Source organism: Vipera ursinii, assembly GCF_947247035.1.
Source record: "Vipera ursinii genome assembly, chromosome: 6".
Taxonomy (NCBI): Eukaryota; Metazoa; Chordata; class Lepidosauria; order Squamata; family Viperidae; genus Vipera; species Vipera ursinii.
The window spans coordinates 75,662,073-75,679,101 of record NC_139515.1 but is presented as its reverse complement, the minus strand read 5'-3'; the positions used below and the strand labels follow the sequence as shown (position 1 = coordinate 75,679,101).

The window sequence follows — 17,029 nt, the reverse complement described above, 5'->3', positions numbered from 1 at the left end:
AGCTGATGCTTAGCTAGTCAGAAGACAGATTTCAGTGGAAGCGAGAATATTTTCAGTCCTTGCTTCACCCAACCAATCAATAGTGGGGCCATTAATTTTCCATGGGTGGAGCACACAACTGATTTGTGCTGATTGTTTCATAGCTAAAAGAGTGCCACTCCTGTTCAATAAGCAGCTTTCTGCAAATTCAAGAATATGCCAACACTTGTAGAGATATATAGGGTTTCTGACTGGAGCGCTTATGGGTTATGTCAAGTCCTCTCCTTGTCTGAAGAGGAATGACAAAGAACCAGTCTACTGACTGACTTTTTATTCTGCTGTAGTTATCAACTCTGCTTTTTTGTTCAACTATCTTCAGTCCACCATTTCTTTCCCCAAAGTCCAAGGAGTGCCCATTTTAGCACACTTGATTAAATTGCAACTGCCATGACAATGTACGAGGGCAATTTGGAAATAAACCTCCATTTGAATATGTGCGAGAAATAGACGAGGATAGCGATGCCCGTCCTATGGCGCCGTGCACAGTAGTTCAGTAGTGAGGAGTGGAAGGAGAAGGTTGTGTTGCAGTTGACTTGTCCACTAGATCAATTGAAAATGAACCCTGCCATAGAAAATCCCTGCAAATGTGAAGTGCATGCAGTAACACAATTCCTGTGTGCAAAAAAAATTTTTTGGCAGCTTCGATTCATCGTGAACTGTGTAATGTTTATGGACCAAACGTGATGAGTGAAGGTGTCTTATGTCAATGGCGTTGCATGTTTAAAGATGGACGAACTGACTTGCACGCTGAAGCAAGAAGTGGCTATGCATCTGTAGTCAGCAATGAACTCATGCAGGAAATTGACAAAAAGTTCCGTGAAGTCCATCAGTTCACAATATCTGCACTTTCTTTACACTTTCCCCAAATTTCTTGGACTGTTTGGATGGGGTAGTGACAGAAAATTTGGAATACCTCAAGTTCTGTGCTTGTTGGGTACCAAAACCCCTTTCTGAGGAGCACAAAACACACCGAATGGGTTCACAATGCTGTTACAGGGTGGCTTCATTTCCAGGCGGGAGATTTTTTTGTGGAAGGAATTTCAAACCTTGTAAGATGTTATGACAAGTGCCTCAATTTGAATGGCGATTATGTCAAAAAGTAATGTAATGTTGTAGGTTTCTAATTTGTATAATAAAAGTTCTGTATCCATGAGTGTCTGTCATTGATAAATGGAGGTTTATTTCTGAACTGTCCTCGTAGTACTACATGTTTGCTTACAGTGAAAAATGATCTGTACAGAATCACTCTGTAAGGCAGCCAAGATTGGTCCAGTGCAAAAATATTCTAAAGATGATTTGTGTCACATGCCTCAAGCACAGTTCCCTAGTCCCAGAAAAACCTCTCAAATCAGATTCCCATCCCAATATTAGTCAACATTTAAAAACCTAGCAGCTAAACTCAGGGGAGTCCACCTGTTCTGCTGCTCAGGGATTGCATAGACAAGCCACTATCAGATGGCTCAAGTGCACTGTTGGGAGTGGAATGGTAACAACAAGTTGCATCAAGATTTAGGGCTATCAAATTAGTTTCTAGAAAACTATGATGGTAGTACCATAGTACAGGGGTCCTCAGCCTTGGCAACTTTAAGACTTGTGGACTTCAACTCTGGGACTTGAAGTCCACAAGTCTTAAAGTTGCCAAGGTTGGAGACCCCTGCCATAGTAAGCAACAAAGAGGTAGTCTTCTGTGTCTCTTTTCTGCCATCTAGTGGTTGCCCTAATCATTGTGGGGTGAAACTAGATGCTATGCCCTCCACAGCCTGCTTCTGTTTGCTATTCTTCCTCCACCACCTTCATGACACCCTAGGGAAATAATTTGGTTCTTCTAAGAGTGCCTGCCATCCTTGCAGACCATTAATAGATTTGGGTGTTTTTAAGATTGAAGGCAAGGGGATCCCATGCTTGCAGACCCCAAGGCAGTGAATACTTGTGTGTGACTGTACCCAACATGTGTTTCAGAAACGCATTGAGGGAGGGATAGAGAAGGGGAAGGCCATTCCAGATTTTGTAAAGAGGAACAGCTCACACCAGTCTAGCAACCTGTTGAGTTGTGTTTCCCTCAAGGTTGCATATGGAAGGAAACTTCCACTTCTCCAATCTAGAGCTGATAGTCAGTGTACATCATGGGTGTCAAACTCGATAGCATCATGTGACCTAATGTGATGTATCACCGGTGGTGGGATTTAGCCAGTTCGCACCACTTTGGCAGAACCAGTAGCTAATTTTTTGTTGCCCAGGCTCAGAATGGACTTCCGGAAGTGGCATCCACACAGAGAAACGGTTGTTCACATATTTGAATCCCACCACTGTGTTTCACAATGTTTTTTGCCTTTGAGGAACCAGGGTGGGCGTGGCCTGTGCATGACCCATCCAGCCCGTGGGCTGCTAGTTTGACATCCCTGGTGTACATTATGCAGGATATGCATTAAAAGATACATCTGTGGGGTGACTCTGGAATCTTAGAAGGCCTCCAGCTCATAAAAGGTTATCTTTCTAGAGACACTGGATATGGACATTGTTGGTAAATAAGAAAGTGAAACAGAGTGCGGGCAAAGTTTACAAAGTCTGGTAAATATGTGGTGGTTAAAAATGAATCCAAAGGTGTTTTTTTCTGCTTTCTTTTTCTGCACTCAAGCACCATGATGATGGTGCATAATGCACTAAACGTGAATCTTTTTTCGGCATTGTGGTGGGAAGAAGGGTGGGTGGAGAAGACAACATCAAGGAAGGCAAGATTGGGGAGCAAAGAAGGTGAACTGGAAAATTAAAGCACATGCAAGATTGAATGAAAATACCTGAACTTGCTCTTGCTCTTTAGTTTCCTTTCATTTAACTTCAACAGCTATCACTTTACTACTATTTGAACTAGTCAGACAAATACAGCTGGATTCTAGGACTCCTGAGATTGAAAGCTGAAAAACCTTAGGCCTTGAATCAAGGTTTAGTGAAGTACCTCTTCAAGATGGCTCCACAAAGGCATACTACTTTGCAGAGTGGCAGCAAACAGAAGTGACAAAACAAGATTGATGATCTTGTTTCATACCTGACCTAGCTTGGAATGCTTCCTCTTGAGTTTTATGCTGGCCAGTTAATTCTGTTAAGTTATATTCCCTTAATATTCTCATTTGGCTGGTATCTTGAAAATTAAAAATTACCAGTTCCATCAATTGTTGTGGCTCTATTCCTTGGGAATAAGAGGAAACACTTTTCTTGTCTCTCCATCTCCCTATTGTCCATAATATGGCAGTTTGTGGTTGTCCATAAATTACATAACCTTTTGACTATTTTCAACACCCACCCAACTCCTTTAGCACCGAGTGCTAATGATACGTATAAACATCTCTAAAATTAATCTGCCAGCATTCTAATGTACTATTTTGGACAGGCATTTCAGGAAGAAACATTGCTTAGTAATACCAGGATGCTGATGGGAAATGCCCTCATTTGACCTCACCCCATAGGTCATTGTGGACCTCATCCCATAGGTTATTGTCCACCCCTTTTCTTTCTGTCTTCCTTGTTTCTGTCTACTGCTTTAGCTTTTTTTTTCCTTTGCGATCTTGTCAATTTCATTTTCCTCAAATTCTAATAATAATTTTATTTATTATTTATTTGTATTTATATTTTTATCAAATTTAGAAACCTCCCATCTCCATTACAGAGTGACTCTGGGCAGTGTACAAGTAAAATATGAAAACATGAAAACGGAATTGTGCCATTGCTGTAACAGGAAAGATACATATGATCTTGGATCTCACCAAGGGCCTGCCTTGACTCTCACAGAACATACCACAATATCAGCTAGGATCCAGAGGGATGCACTACAAGAAGTCATAGCATGGGAGTTGGGTGGTGCGCATCACACAGTCAGCTAGATATTTAGACTAGATTGGCATTTTTGTCTACTCACCAAGAATCATTAACACTCTAAAAGTCAACAGGGAGACAACCTGAATGATTGAGAATCTTCATAGAGAATGGAAGCAGGAGCAACTTCTGACTTCCCCATTGGCTTCCCCATTGACTTTGCTTGTGGGAAGCTGGCAGAGTGCATGGGTGCTGCAACAGCCACAACTCTGCAAATAAAATTGTCTGAACATCATAAATTTCAATTCCATATGAATCCTGGATTTTCTATGCGTTCTTTAAGTTAGTGGATTGTAGGTACCTTGATTAAAAATGTCGCGGTATAATGCACCGTTTGAGCTAACCTGAAGGTACAAACAGAAAGATAAACATAATGAGAGTTTTAGTAGAATATAGATGAATGCTATCCCAAAGGAAAGTTCTTGAAATAAGGGCCAATGCAATGTATAAAGACTAATGCACTTAGGCCTCTCACAAATCTGTTTCCAAGGCTTTAAAAAAAAAGGCAAAAAGGCTGAAGCTAAAACTGAATGAAGCTGCAAAATTATGTTCAGGACATATTGGGCATTAAAGATCAAGCCAAGAATGTGACAAGTGTTGGAACTGTGAAGGAAAAGAAAGAAAATCCCTTCTGTTGCATGGAACATTAAATAAGCAATGTACCGGAAAGAAAGTCAGGAATAAAAGTCAGGGGAAAATATAATCAGAAATCCTGATATTTCAGACTTCTGAATAAGAAATGGTGAACTGAAGATGGCTCCACTAAAAATAGAGGTGAAGTCCATTGTGGAACGAAGACCTGGCAATGCGTAGACCAGCTCTTTTTAATTCTCTTCTGGACAAGGAGAGAACTTGAGATCACCCACAAACACTCCATACAATTGTTCCTCACCAGGAAACACAATATAGCAGTCTCTAGCAAGGTTAGAGCTCTGAGAAACAAGCGAACAGCTATCTAGTTCAAACCATAGTTAGCACCTTTTCAAAAGATATTGGCTTTACATGTTTACTTTTTAATTACTTTTGGAAATTGCTCGTTAATTGCTTTTCAGCTATTACAAACCTTTGGATCAACAAGCTTAACAGCACTGCATGGGTTTTCTTTAATCCTTGGCAAAAGAAGTTTTAAAGAAAAATTTAAGGACTTTTTAAAAATTCTTTTGGAATAAACAGGAAAAGAATGATTAGAAGTTTGATTTTAGGACGTTAGAAATAGACTAAAAGTCCAGATGGATTTGAAATAATATTTTGGAATTAATTATGAGAATCCTTCCCATAGGAAAATACCTTTATTTAGAATTCTTTTTAAAAAAACACACCAATATGATGAGACTTGGTTGGACACTGGAGGGAACTAAACATAATTAAAGGAGAAGAATACTTAAATTTGACTTACAAATGCAGAATGCAGAAAAATATCGTAACCCTGGATATATTAAAGGATATTTTTGAACAATGGACCCAGAAGTTAATTTTAAGAATGTGGTTCTGTAAATAGCCTCTGTTTAAAAGGTGTTATGGAGTAGGAACAGGTTTTACTGGACGAGACTGAGACTAATCAGAAAGTGGATTTAAAAAATGGCAGGCTACAAGAATATCATGGAAAAAGATGCTACACTAGTCATATAAATGAAACTGGATGATACCTTAATAATTAAAAGAGATGAACAAATAATAAATCAAAAGAGTGACTTAAATAATTTTCTTACATTGGATTTATAAAAGAGACTTCTTTAGAAAAGAGACTTAGTAAAGCTTTGAAAAAATGTGTGAGAAGAGACAAAAAGAGAAAAGGAATCAAGTTCTAGGACATTATTTGAAGGATTAATTATCAAGATTGCTAAAAGGAAGGAATATAAAATAGATTTATTTGATCAACTTCAAAATAGATATGTTGTTATCTTTATCTACCTTCAGTGGACTTTTGCTGATAAGGATCAAATGGCAGATAGGAAGAAGAGAACATTTGTTATATTTTAAGAAAGTTGCTAAAGTGATAAGTTGCTAAAATTGTTCATAATTTTTGTGATGAAAAGTTATTTCTTTATAATTTTCTTTTTCTTTACTATATTCCTATTTTTTATTTTCTATTTTTCTTTTTTCTACACTATTTTTTAAATTCTTTTATTTTTTTGGTTTGCATTAGTTTTTAGATTTTTAATTGTAATTTTAAGAAAACTACAGTAAAAAATAAATACCAATATTCAGAATATCCCCAGCATGGAACAGCTGCACAACACAAGGAAATATAAACAAGTTAGCCTCCGCTGGATTCGAAACCTATGCTGTCAAAGACAGCTGATGAGGAGGCGGACCTATTTTTCAACTATGCTACTTCAGACTATAAGTGGGTTGTAATGTGACTCAATGTGCCTTTGTACAATAACCACAAAAGCTTGCACAAAGAAAGCTAGAAATGATGAAGAAGAATTTTCTCTAATTACGTAGAAGACATTTTATTATATGTTTAGTCACTGAGTGCTCATCTGTCATAAAAAATGAACTACTGGAGTTACAGTACGGAATATCTATCCTTTAATGAATTGTTAAACTAAAGATGTTGAGACTCTGGAAAGAGTGCAGAAAAGAGCAACAAAGATGATTAGAGGGCTGGAGCTAAATCATGAAGAACGGTTGCAGGAATTGGGTATGTCTAGTCTAGTGAAAGGAAGGACTGGGGAGACATGATAGCAGTGTTCCAATATTTGAAGGGCTGCCACAAAGAAATGGGAGTCAACTTATTTTCCAAAGCACCAGAAGGCAAGACAAGAAACAATGGATGGAAACTAATCAAGTAGAGAAGCAACCTAGAATTAAGGAGAAATTTCCTAACAATGAGAATAATTAACCAGTGAATCGGCTTGCTTTCAGAAGTTGTGGGTGCTCCATCGCTGGAGGCTTTTAAGAAGAGACTGGACAGCCACTTGTCTGGAATGGTATAGAGCAGTGATGGTGAACCTTTTAAACACTGAGTGCCCAAAAAACGACCCCCATCCATTCTGCCCCCTGCCCTGCCCACCCGCAGGGCCACCTATCGCCTCCACGGCCCGCTGCAGCAGATCACCCAGGCGGCCCTGCAGTGCCATGGTGGCCACGCCCTCCAGCCACGCCCTGCAGCATCAACTGCACGTGATGGGGCACGAGGGCGGAGTCTTGTCCCTGCTGCCTGGCTGTCATGTCCTCGGCTTTGCTGCTCCACGTGGACTGCGCCCCAGCGTGACTCTCCTCCAGGGGAGCTGCTGGTCAGGAGGGGGCCACGGGGACGGCAGGGCTGGGGCAATGGCTCATGTGCCCACAGAGAGGGCTCTGAGTGCCGCCTCTGGCACGCATGCCATAGGATCACCACCACTGGTATAGAGTCTCCTGCTTGAGCTGGGGGTTGGACCAGAAGACCTCAAAGATCCCTTCCAACTCTGTTATTCTGAGGAACTAGTACTTGGTAAACAAAAGTATCCCTTTAAGATGACACAAGTGGTTGATATGATACCTGTCCTAGTGCAAACCTATTTAAAATCTCAAACCATAATTTGCTAATTTGTTAAGTTAACCAACAATTATTTGACTCCTCCTTGGAGAACTGAAGCATAATCCCTCCTCTCCCAAAGCCGGTTAATTCCATCCATACTTCTGGGAAATCAAATGCATTGCAAACTCAGAGGAAGTATGGTGCTTTTTGATAAACTGAATATTGGTGGTGGAAGAAATGTTGAAATGGGATATGCAGAGTCTGAAGTCCAGAGTGTCTGGAATCCAACCTTTGATGACAATACAAGAATATCCTGACTATTGCTTAGCTCCATGTGTAGAATCACATAGTTTCTTACACTTCTTTATCAAAAGGAATGGATGGCTGAAAAGCACATGGTGATCCGTGTCACTTTACCTTCACTGATAAAGAACAAGCCAGGATACATGCATTTTGAGAATTTTAGTACCTCTACAGTTAGCAATGCTAACCAGAGGTTTGGATGCATATGCAGATAGAGAAATACAGCTCAGAAGAATGTTGCATGAACATTCTCTAATTGTCCATGGACAATTAGCTGGGTTCCTAAACACCTCTCTTCTAAAGCCTTTAGTTCTTTTGACCAGGAAATAGTGTTAATATTACTAGTTCACACCCACAGTAATTCCCTATTAAAAATATTTAGAGTTCTAGACTAGACTAGAGGTAAAAAAATCTGAAGCCATACTTTAGCTGGCAAATTATACATCCGTGTGGAAAAACAGTTGTTTGTTAAGCGGATTTTCTCTTTTCCAATGTTATGTCCCTAAAATAAGTCCATTCCCAAATTCAGACATCTGTATTTTTCTCACAAAACACTGATGTTAGCGCTGCTTTATGAATGAGCAAGTAGGACTCTTTAGTTTGATTTGGGAAATTCAGACATAATTCTACCTTTCAACATTGGAGACGTCTATTACATTACTGTAAGTCAGGATGATCAAGGCATCTTTTGTGGTGATCAATAACCCAAAGTGACTTCTTGTTTTGTTTTGTTTTTAATCTCATACTGGCAGCAGAACAAAGCATTTGGTTCAGACATATCCATGTTTCCCTATCAAAAACATTCAGAGACATAGCCATCAAACAGAAGAGGTTTCCTGATGCAGGGTAGTCCTCAATTTACAACCAGAATTGAGCCCAAAATTTCTGTTGCTAAGCAAGAGAATTATTACATGAGTTTTGCTCCATTTACAAACTTTCTTGCCACAGTTGTTAAGTGAATCACACCAGTTGTTAAGTTAGTAGTGTGGTTGTTAAGGGAATCTGGCCTTCCTCTTGACTTTGCTCATCAGAAGGTCGTAAAAGGTGAACACATGACTCCGGGACACTGTAACTGTCATAAGTACATGCCAGTTGCCAAGCATTCAAATTTTGATTATGTAATCATGGGGATGCTGCAACTGCAAGTGTGAAACATTGTCATAAATCACTTTGTTTGGTCATTAAATGAAAAGTTGTAAGTTAAGGACTGCTTGTATATTCTTCCTCTCCCCACACACACACAAGGAGCAGGATTCTTCCTGTTCTACCCCATACATTCTTTCCCACACAATGCAATCTGATTAATTCTCTCCTATATTCTGAGGAGTTAATGTGGGGACCCTACATCTACTGCTCTTTATGCCTGTTCTATTCTTTATACTTGATTTGTGAACAAAATTAACAGGCTGTCAGTGCTGAAAATCTTCCCTTGAGATACAGGATCAGCTTTTGAATTTGCTACTTTTATGTCTTAACAGAGGGAAGTTTGCCTGAGGCAGTAACAGTAAGCACATCTGTGACTGTGACTATTGGTGGGAAGACAGGAATTGCTGCAGGTAGGACCTCTTTCAATGCACTTGAAGTTGGGGATAACATTGTGGAGAGCCTCTACTTGTTTTTATTTGTTTGTCTGAATGTGAATAGTGTCTTCTGGAAATTGGCAGGTCCATCACTTCAATGGGCAAAACATGGAATCATTATATCAGGCAACCACTAGATAGCAGCAAAGAGAGATAGAAAATGCTTTCCTGCCATCTAGTGGTCAACTGCAGCATGTTGTGGAAGTCCTAACAAAAACTTTCAACATTTATAGGACAAATCCTTGCTGTTAATACTAGGCCTAAGATTTATGTCATGTGTATCATTGCAGAATCCTTTTTGTGCTCAGCAAATATCACTTCTGTGCTTTGCAACTTTTTCATAACTTCATAAAAATAAACACACAGAAAGCAAAAGCACTTGACTTAATTTTCAACCAAGATCAGAGTTCCCCACGGGCTCAAATGACAATATGGAATAGCCCTCATAGAAATGTTGGGATGCTGCTCTGCATAATAACTGCATCAATTTTTGCAGTATTTCCACTCATCCATGTAAAAACTGAAACCTACAAATGTTCATCTTATTTTTTGTATACCCCCTTTGATATTTATGAATCAGTGAACTGGCATGAATATTGTTGAAACAGATAATGTATGCGTTTTGAGAGCCTCATTCATGCCCTTTAAAGTGGTTTATTTTATTTTATTGGGGAAAAGGTATTTATTTTAATGGGGAAAAAGTAGCTGATAATTAGGACTTCTTAATAAAACCAAGCCATACCACAGCTCAGAAGATAGCAAAAATAGAAAAGCAGATGATGCAGAAGGACGGAAGGATGAGGATTAAAAAGAGATTAAATGGAAAAATCATGAAACTTCAGAAGTATCACCCTCTCCCTCCTCCCAAAAATACCCCTAGAAGATACATGCTCAATCATGGGCATGGTGATATCAGTTTATAGCATCCAAACAGAAACATTCATATCAAGCTTGCTATCCATACAGCCTTAGATGAATTTCGTTGTAAAATCTAAAGCAGCTAGGTGAGAGAAGAAAGAAGGCAAGGAGTGAAGACAGGTCTTTGTAGAATCTTGCCTCTTTGCTATGAGTTGGAATAGGCAAAACATGAATGATCACCATTATCTAGAAGCCAGGCAAGTGGGAATAGCCAAGAATTCATTGCTATTCTGATTTCATTCATTCATTCATACATTCATTCATTCATCTCAAATTGTATGGCTACTCAACTTGCGATAGTGATTCTGAGCGGCTGACAACTTATAAAACAATTAAAACAAACAAATATAGGCTACAATATATACAACCTCAGATCTATATCACACACACACACACACACACACACACACAAACACAAACACACACACACACGCACACACACTAGGTCCCTTTCTTAAATTTGGTTTCCAGCAGTACCAAGAAGTGTGTCTTCTTAAAGCTTTTCCTAACCCAGGGGTCTTCATTTGTTGTTGTTGTTGTTAGCTGCGAAGTTGTGTCTGACCCATTGCGACCCTATGGACAACATTCCTCCAGGCCTTCCTGTCCTCTACCATCTTCTGGAGTCCATTTAAGCTCATGCCTACTGCTTCAGTGACTCCATCCTGTCGTCCCCTTCTCTTGCCCTCAATCTTTCCCAGCATTAGGCTCTTCTCCAGTGAGTCCTTCCTTCTCATTAGGTGGCCAAAGTATTTGAGTTTTAGCTTCAGGATCTGGCCTTCTAAAGAGCAGTCAGGGTTGACTAGAGCCCATCAATATAATATGTGGATATGTGGGAAAGTGCTGTCCTGGGATGCCATGAGTTTTTATTTTCTTGAGTTCTTATTCTATTTTGTCTGGGAATTGTTGCTGTTCTGTTCAGCTCTGTTTGGAAATTTTTGCTGTTTTTATTGTTTTGCGAGCCACCCAGGTTTATGATTGCAATATAAGCTTACTGTCTTTTAAAATAAATAAATAATACCTAAATGTCTGCCAATGGCAACATCCACAGCAACAAAAACCACAATATCTCATGGACACAAACTAATCTGCCAATCTCACAGCCAGGGATACATCCAAGTCTTTTAGTTCCCACTGCTGATATTCTGGATTCCTCTCAATAATATAATTCCTATAATGTAAATTTGAGTATTTATTATTTGAGTTAATTATAGTATTTTTTTGAGTAAATTATAGCATTTTCCAGCTGAAATCACCTTGGAAGAATACTCTCTTTATAATAGCCTACATTTTCAAGTGAATTTAGAAAATCCATTCAATATTGTAATCTTCCTACCAGCTTTTGATCCCCAAGTGAACATTAACTGAAACATAATTATTACTTATTACTTAATTAAGACTATATCTCCAGATGTGTGTCTGTGGGAGAGAGAGGGAGAGGGAGGGAGGGGGGGCATCACTCTGCTCCAGATAATGTGACTGAATGTTCTATCATGTGAATCATTAAACTGAGCTTCCGTATTGGTAAAAGAGGTTGAACCGACATTGTAGCTGCTAAGAGTTTTAAGGTCTCAGTAAAACCACTAGAAGCTGCATCTCCTTGGTCTGGGTATATGAAGCGTATATGATGTCATTTGAGTACTGTGGTTTGCAAGAGAATCTTTGCTTGCTAATTTCAAGCATGGACAGACCAGTGTGTTCACATGTTCATGCATGTTTACATGTCTACAAGTATATATATTCAGGGCTTTTTTTCTCATAGAACGCTCAGAATGGAGTTCCGGCACCTTTTTTGGATGGAACCTTGTAGGGTAGGCAAGGCAGGTTGTATGACATGTGTGAGTTCCGGCACCTTTTTCTTTTACAAAAAAAAGCACTGTATATATTCATATGCTCACTGGGATTTCCACAGATGGGGGTAAGAGGAGAGAAATTCCTGTTCCTGACTGTAACAGCTTGTAGCAACTATTCCTTCCTCTGCCTTCTGTGTTGGTCTATAGGGAGCCATTAACAGTGACATAGCAGCATGGGGTGAAACTGTTAACTGTCAGTTGCTGTGTGATGATACAGTTGAATTTCAGAAGGGCACAGATGTCAGGCAGGCTTAGCCTTGGTCCATTCCTGCACTGAGTGAGGATGGGGGATGAGGAGTTCTTTGGAAATAGGTTAACTGTTGGGAGTGAGTCTTATCAGTGCAAAGAAAATGAATCAGAAATAATTAGAAATCTTGCTTGCAGCCTTTCTTCCTACTATCAAACAATATTTTGCTTATTAGTTTTTATATATTTTGTATGTCATTTTGACCAGAAAGGAGACTGATTTACAGAAGGTTATTTAGCACCCAGAGATTTTTGCCCTATCTCTTCACTCCCAAATTATTTGTTATCGTTTTAATTCTAAGCAGAATCAGAGTAGAGAAGGAGGTTGCTATGGCAACTGTTTCCTTAAGCCTTTGGTCTGACTCATTTCAGACAATTACTCTCATGCTCCAGGATGCATAGATGTGATAGAGGAGAAATGTGTGCTGGGCTGTATTTCCTTTTCTTCTTATCCCAGGTATTAACTGCCAAATAGTCATGGAAACATTCCTCTAACATCATACTTTTGGGGCTGCTGGTACATTGAGACCATGTTTGGCCATGAGTAATACTCATGTGAAGCTGTAAACTATGTCCTGATTATATATGAGGTGTATTTCCTATGTTTCCATGATATATATGCACAAATGTGAAAATGTGTAAAGATTCTGCAAACAGTAAAAGATTTTCTAAGTTCCTAATTTAGCCTGACATGACTGAATGTGTAAAAATAACATCAGGGGTGTAAAGAAATGTATACATAAATATATATGGTATGTTATAAGAACATAAGAAAAAGCCAGTGGGGTGTAGCGTTTAAGTGTTAGATTAAGACTGGCAAAAGCGTATGTTCAAATTCACCTCAGACACAGAAACTCTCCAGGGGACTATTGTCTGGTCATTAATACTTAGTCCAGTTTCTCTCACAGAGAAGTTTTGGTGGGGGTAAAATGTACATGGATCCTCATATAAGATGCCTTGGTTTGGTTAAAGGATGGGATATACATCTAATGTTAAAGACACTGAGCTTGTCAGCTGACAGCCCAGTTCGAAACCCAAGTGCCACGCAATGGGGTGAGCTGCCATTCCTGCCCCAAGAAAAGCACGTGAGTGCAAGTAGATTAATAAGTACCACTTTGGTGGGAAGGTAACAGCGTTCCATATGCCTTTTGCATACAGCCATGCTGGCCACATGGCCACAGAAAATGTCCTTGGATAACGTTGGCTTCCTCAGCTAAGAAACAGAGATGAGCACTGCACCCTAGAGTCAGATATGACTGGACAGAGAATGCTTTACCTTTTATACATCCAATAAAGTAAAAACATGCCTTTTGGATCAGACAAGAGATCCACCTGATTACTAGATTCAAGTCTGTGAACTAATGTTTGCATGGTGGTTAAGCAGATTTCTCTGGAGCATTTGCCACCAAGACATTAGCCAGTCTTCCCCAAACTGGCAACTTTCAGTTGTGATGAGTCTATCCTAAATGACTGGGTATTCTGGGAATTGTAATCCCAACTCATCTGTAGACCAAGTCTTGCTGAAGTCAATCCCTTTTCCTCTTCAGCAACTAATATTAGGTAATACATTGTCTCAGAACGCTGAATAACTATTGAGATATTTGACACAATTTTCTTATATTTTACCATAATTTCCAAATATTGTGGTTCCAGACATCATTTGAGGGACATTATTTCTCACCTGCGGTCATCTAAATCATGATCACTGGGAGATGTAGTTCAGCAACATCTAGAAAGCTACAGGTTCCTTATTTTTGATCTCCAATGGTGGCTCTCCTCATATATTGTGGCAATAAATTCTGTACTTGTGGGGAAAATATGTTATTGAAATTGAACCTAAGAAGTCATTCTATTATGACTAAATGATCAAACTGTAATATGAGTTTAGAGAAGATTTTGTTGAGGCAAGTAGAAGAATTATTAGAGACTGTCATAGTTTAGAATTTGAGCATCAGAAAGCAGCCCCTATTTTTCACACCAGCCCATGTTCACCACAGCAAAGCCTGCTGTAATAGATGAAATATATTATTTCTCCTCTAGCAAATGTCATTGGAGAGAACATTTGCTTGCTGGGAAGTGTTGTGCCTGGACACAGATTAGAAAATAATGTGTGGTTTGAAGAAAACAGACACTGTGTTCTGAAATATTTTAAATGTTGCATATTTTTACACATGCATTTGAATGTAAAGTGACTTGGCAACAATAATGTGTGGAAGGGGGGACAGTTCAAAGAATGTCGCTGCTTGAGGCAAGGGCAGCTGTCTCATCTCCATAAAAAATTATAATGCCAAATATTCACCAAATTACAGTGGCATTTAAAGTAGATAAACCTTACAAGCATTTTTTCACCCAACAGTGCAAATAGAGAAAGGGTAGATCAAATGATTTGCTAACCTTCTATGGCAACAATTATCTCCTAATCGAAACTTTTGCAAGCAGAGGTATTGGAAATTTATTTGGAGCATGACCCCTTCTCACCAAATAAGAACAGAAGTAACACCAGTAGCAAGTAAGATTGCAAAAAGAGCAAAGAGCTCTGATTTTGGACATTCTGCTGGAAGATGCTAAACTAGCTGTTCTACCGGCTAGCTTCCTTGATGGTGGTAAATGATTGAGTAGTAGAGCAGTGACTGTTCTCACCTGATGTCTGATGAAATTGAATTTGAGAGTCAAGTAAAAGGCTGCTCAGCCAGGTTTCCCTGATATAATTCTTCCTGGGTTGCTTGGAATTTATCAAGCTTGTCAATATGCCTTTTCTTGGTCCCTAATCAACTCTACCTGTGTTTTCTTCATATGCTTTATAGCCTTGTTTTACAAAATTAAAGGCTGTCTCAACTAACCCTGCACCCATTTTAGATTCTGCCTAGAGCTCTATGGCAGTGGTGTCCAACCTGGGCAATTTTAAGGCTTGTGGACTTCAGCTCCCAGAATTCCCTAGCTGCTGATTGGAGAATTCTGAGAGTTGAAGACCACAAATCTTAAAGTTGCCAAGGTTGGACACCCCTGCTCTATGGTATCTCTCATCTCCATCTCTGGAATGGAGTGGAGCTCTCCTTTTGGAAATGCAGTGGGGTGGGGTGGGGGTTGGAATCCTTTGCGATAGTTGAAAAATGAGAGTTGAGCAGATCAGAGAAAAGAATATCTGAAAGCAGCTGTTAGTAGAAAAGCAAGGGAGGCATTTAATAATAAAAGAAAGAGGGGAGGCGAGACAGACAAATACACATGCCAAAAGTGAGAAATGTGGAGTGTGGAATATCACCATATTATGTGGCCCCTCAGAGCAGAGAAACAAAGTCAATCTTATTTTTGGTTTATTTGACAGATGCTTTTTTAGCCCTCTTCAGAGAAGAAGTCAGTGCTTTCGAATGTTAATTCAGAAATAGAGAAATGGGTGCCCAGAATAAAATCACTCTCTTGGCACTTGAGAACTATGGATCTATTCATGGTATCTCAAAGTGCCTTCACTTCCTTTGCAGCAACTGACTGCTGAGACTTATTTGGTGCGTCATTGATCACCATCCTATTTTTTTTTTCATATGTTCCAGGGCTGTAATTGTAATTAGATGAGAATGCTAATCTTTAAGACATTACTTTAAAGTATTCATACTTTGTCTGGGGATAGAGTTCTGGGTATTAATCTTTAAGGCTATAAATGAATGGAATGGGTTCAAAGGAGAGAGAGAAAAACATATTGTGGTTGGGTATACAGAAAGCAAATCTTCAAGGAAAGGGTGAAGGAACTTCCATATATTTAGCCTGGAAAAAAATCTAAGGAGGATCAGACATCACTCTTTAAATACTGGAAGGTTGTCACACAAAGAGGGCAAAATCCTGAATGCAGCATGAAAAACACAGTTCTAACTTGGTCAGTATCTGCCTTTCCCAAAGGAAGAAGACACCAGTGGCTGAGCTTGGGCAAAACTGCAGTGACAGATGTTCTACATGAAGCACCTGAAAGAGCAGCTGTGCTTTCATTTTGGCTGAAAAGGTCCTCTCTCCAGAGTGCTATGCAGATATATGAATGAGCAATTGGTTGGCTTTTCCGTCAAAGAAATGTTTTGTCCTCTTGGGGCAAATATACAGAATGTGGTGGAAAGGCTCCCCAGACTACATCCACTGATAATTATTCCTTTCTGCTGATCCATGTGGAAATAAATAATTTGGTCAGGCACAGCCTTGAAGGCACTGCAAGGAGTATGAGATATTGGGTAGAAGATGGAAACACAGATCATATTTTCTTCCTTTATTTCCATCAAAAGATTTGTCCCAGAAAGAGAAAAGAATACTGGAAGAAAACAACTGGCTACCAATTATGATGCTAACAGGAATAGCTTGAATTTTTCTCCAATGGTGTTTCCAAGATGAAACAAAAGATGAACTAACCTTCATGAGAACTGGGTAGACTGTATTTGGAAAGCACCTTGCAAATGTAATCCAAAGGGCTTTGAACTGTATTATATGAAGGATGGGGGAAACAAAACAAAATAGAAAACAAGGTAATGCTAAGAGCTGATCTGGGACTAGGAGGAGTGTACAGAATGTGAAGGTATCCAATAATGAACATATAAATACAAGTTGAAGTAAATCAAGCCATGTGTCTCTGGGGTCCCAATGTTTCTGTACAATGTATAAAGTGGCCGGGGTGGGGGGGGGCAGCAAAAAAATAGGAGTCTTAATGCAGGAAGGCAAATATAATTTATCCATCAATACTAAAATCTGGCGGCATAAAACGAGCGAACTGAAAGTGCATAATATATTTA

The 17,029-nt window shown here is 39.3% G+C and overlaps 1 protein-coding gene across 1 annotated transcript in view; it reads left to right on the top strand.

Annotated features, from left to right (window-relative positions):
- The window catches only part of CACNA2D4 (calcium voltage-gated channel auxiliary subunit alpha2delta 4), a gene marked incomplete at both ends in the record, with an annotated part of 176,079 nt that overhangs the window by 87,566 nt on the left and 71,484 nt on the right, over positions 1-17,029 (top strand). The window contains one exon of the mRNA XM_083365389.1: positions 9,154-9,231. Within this exon, the coding sequence (XP_083221515.1) occupies positions 9,154-9,231 (78 nt within the window). The remainder of the gene's footprint in view (positions 1-9,153; positions 9,232-17,029) is intronic.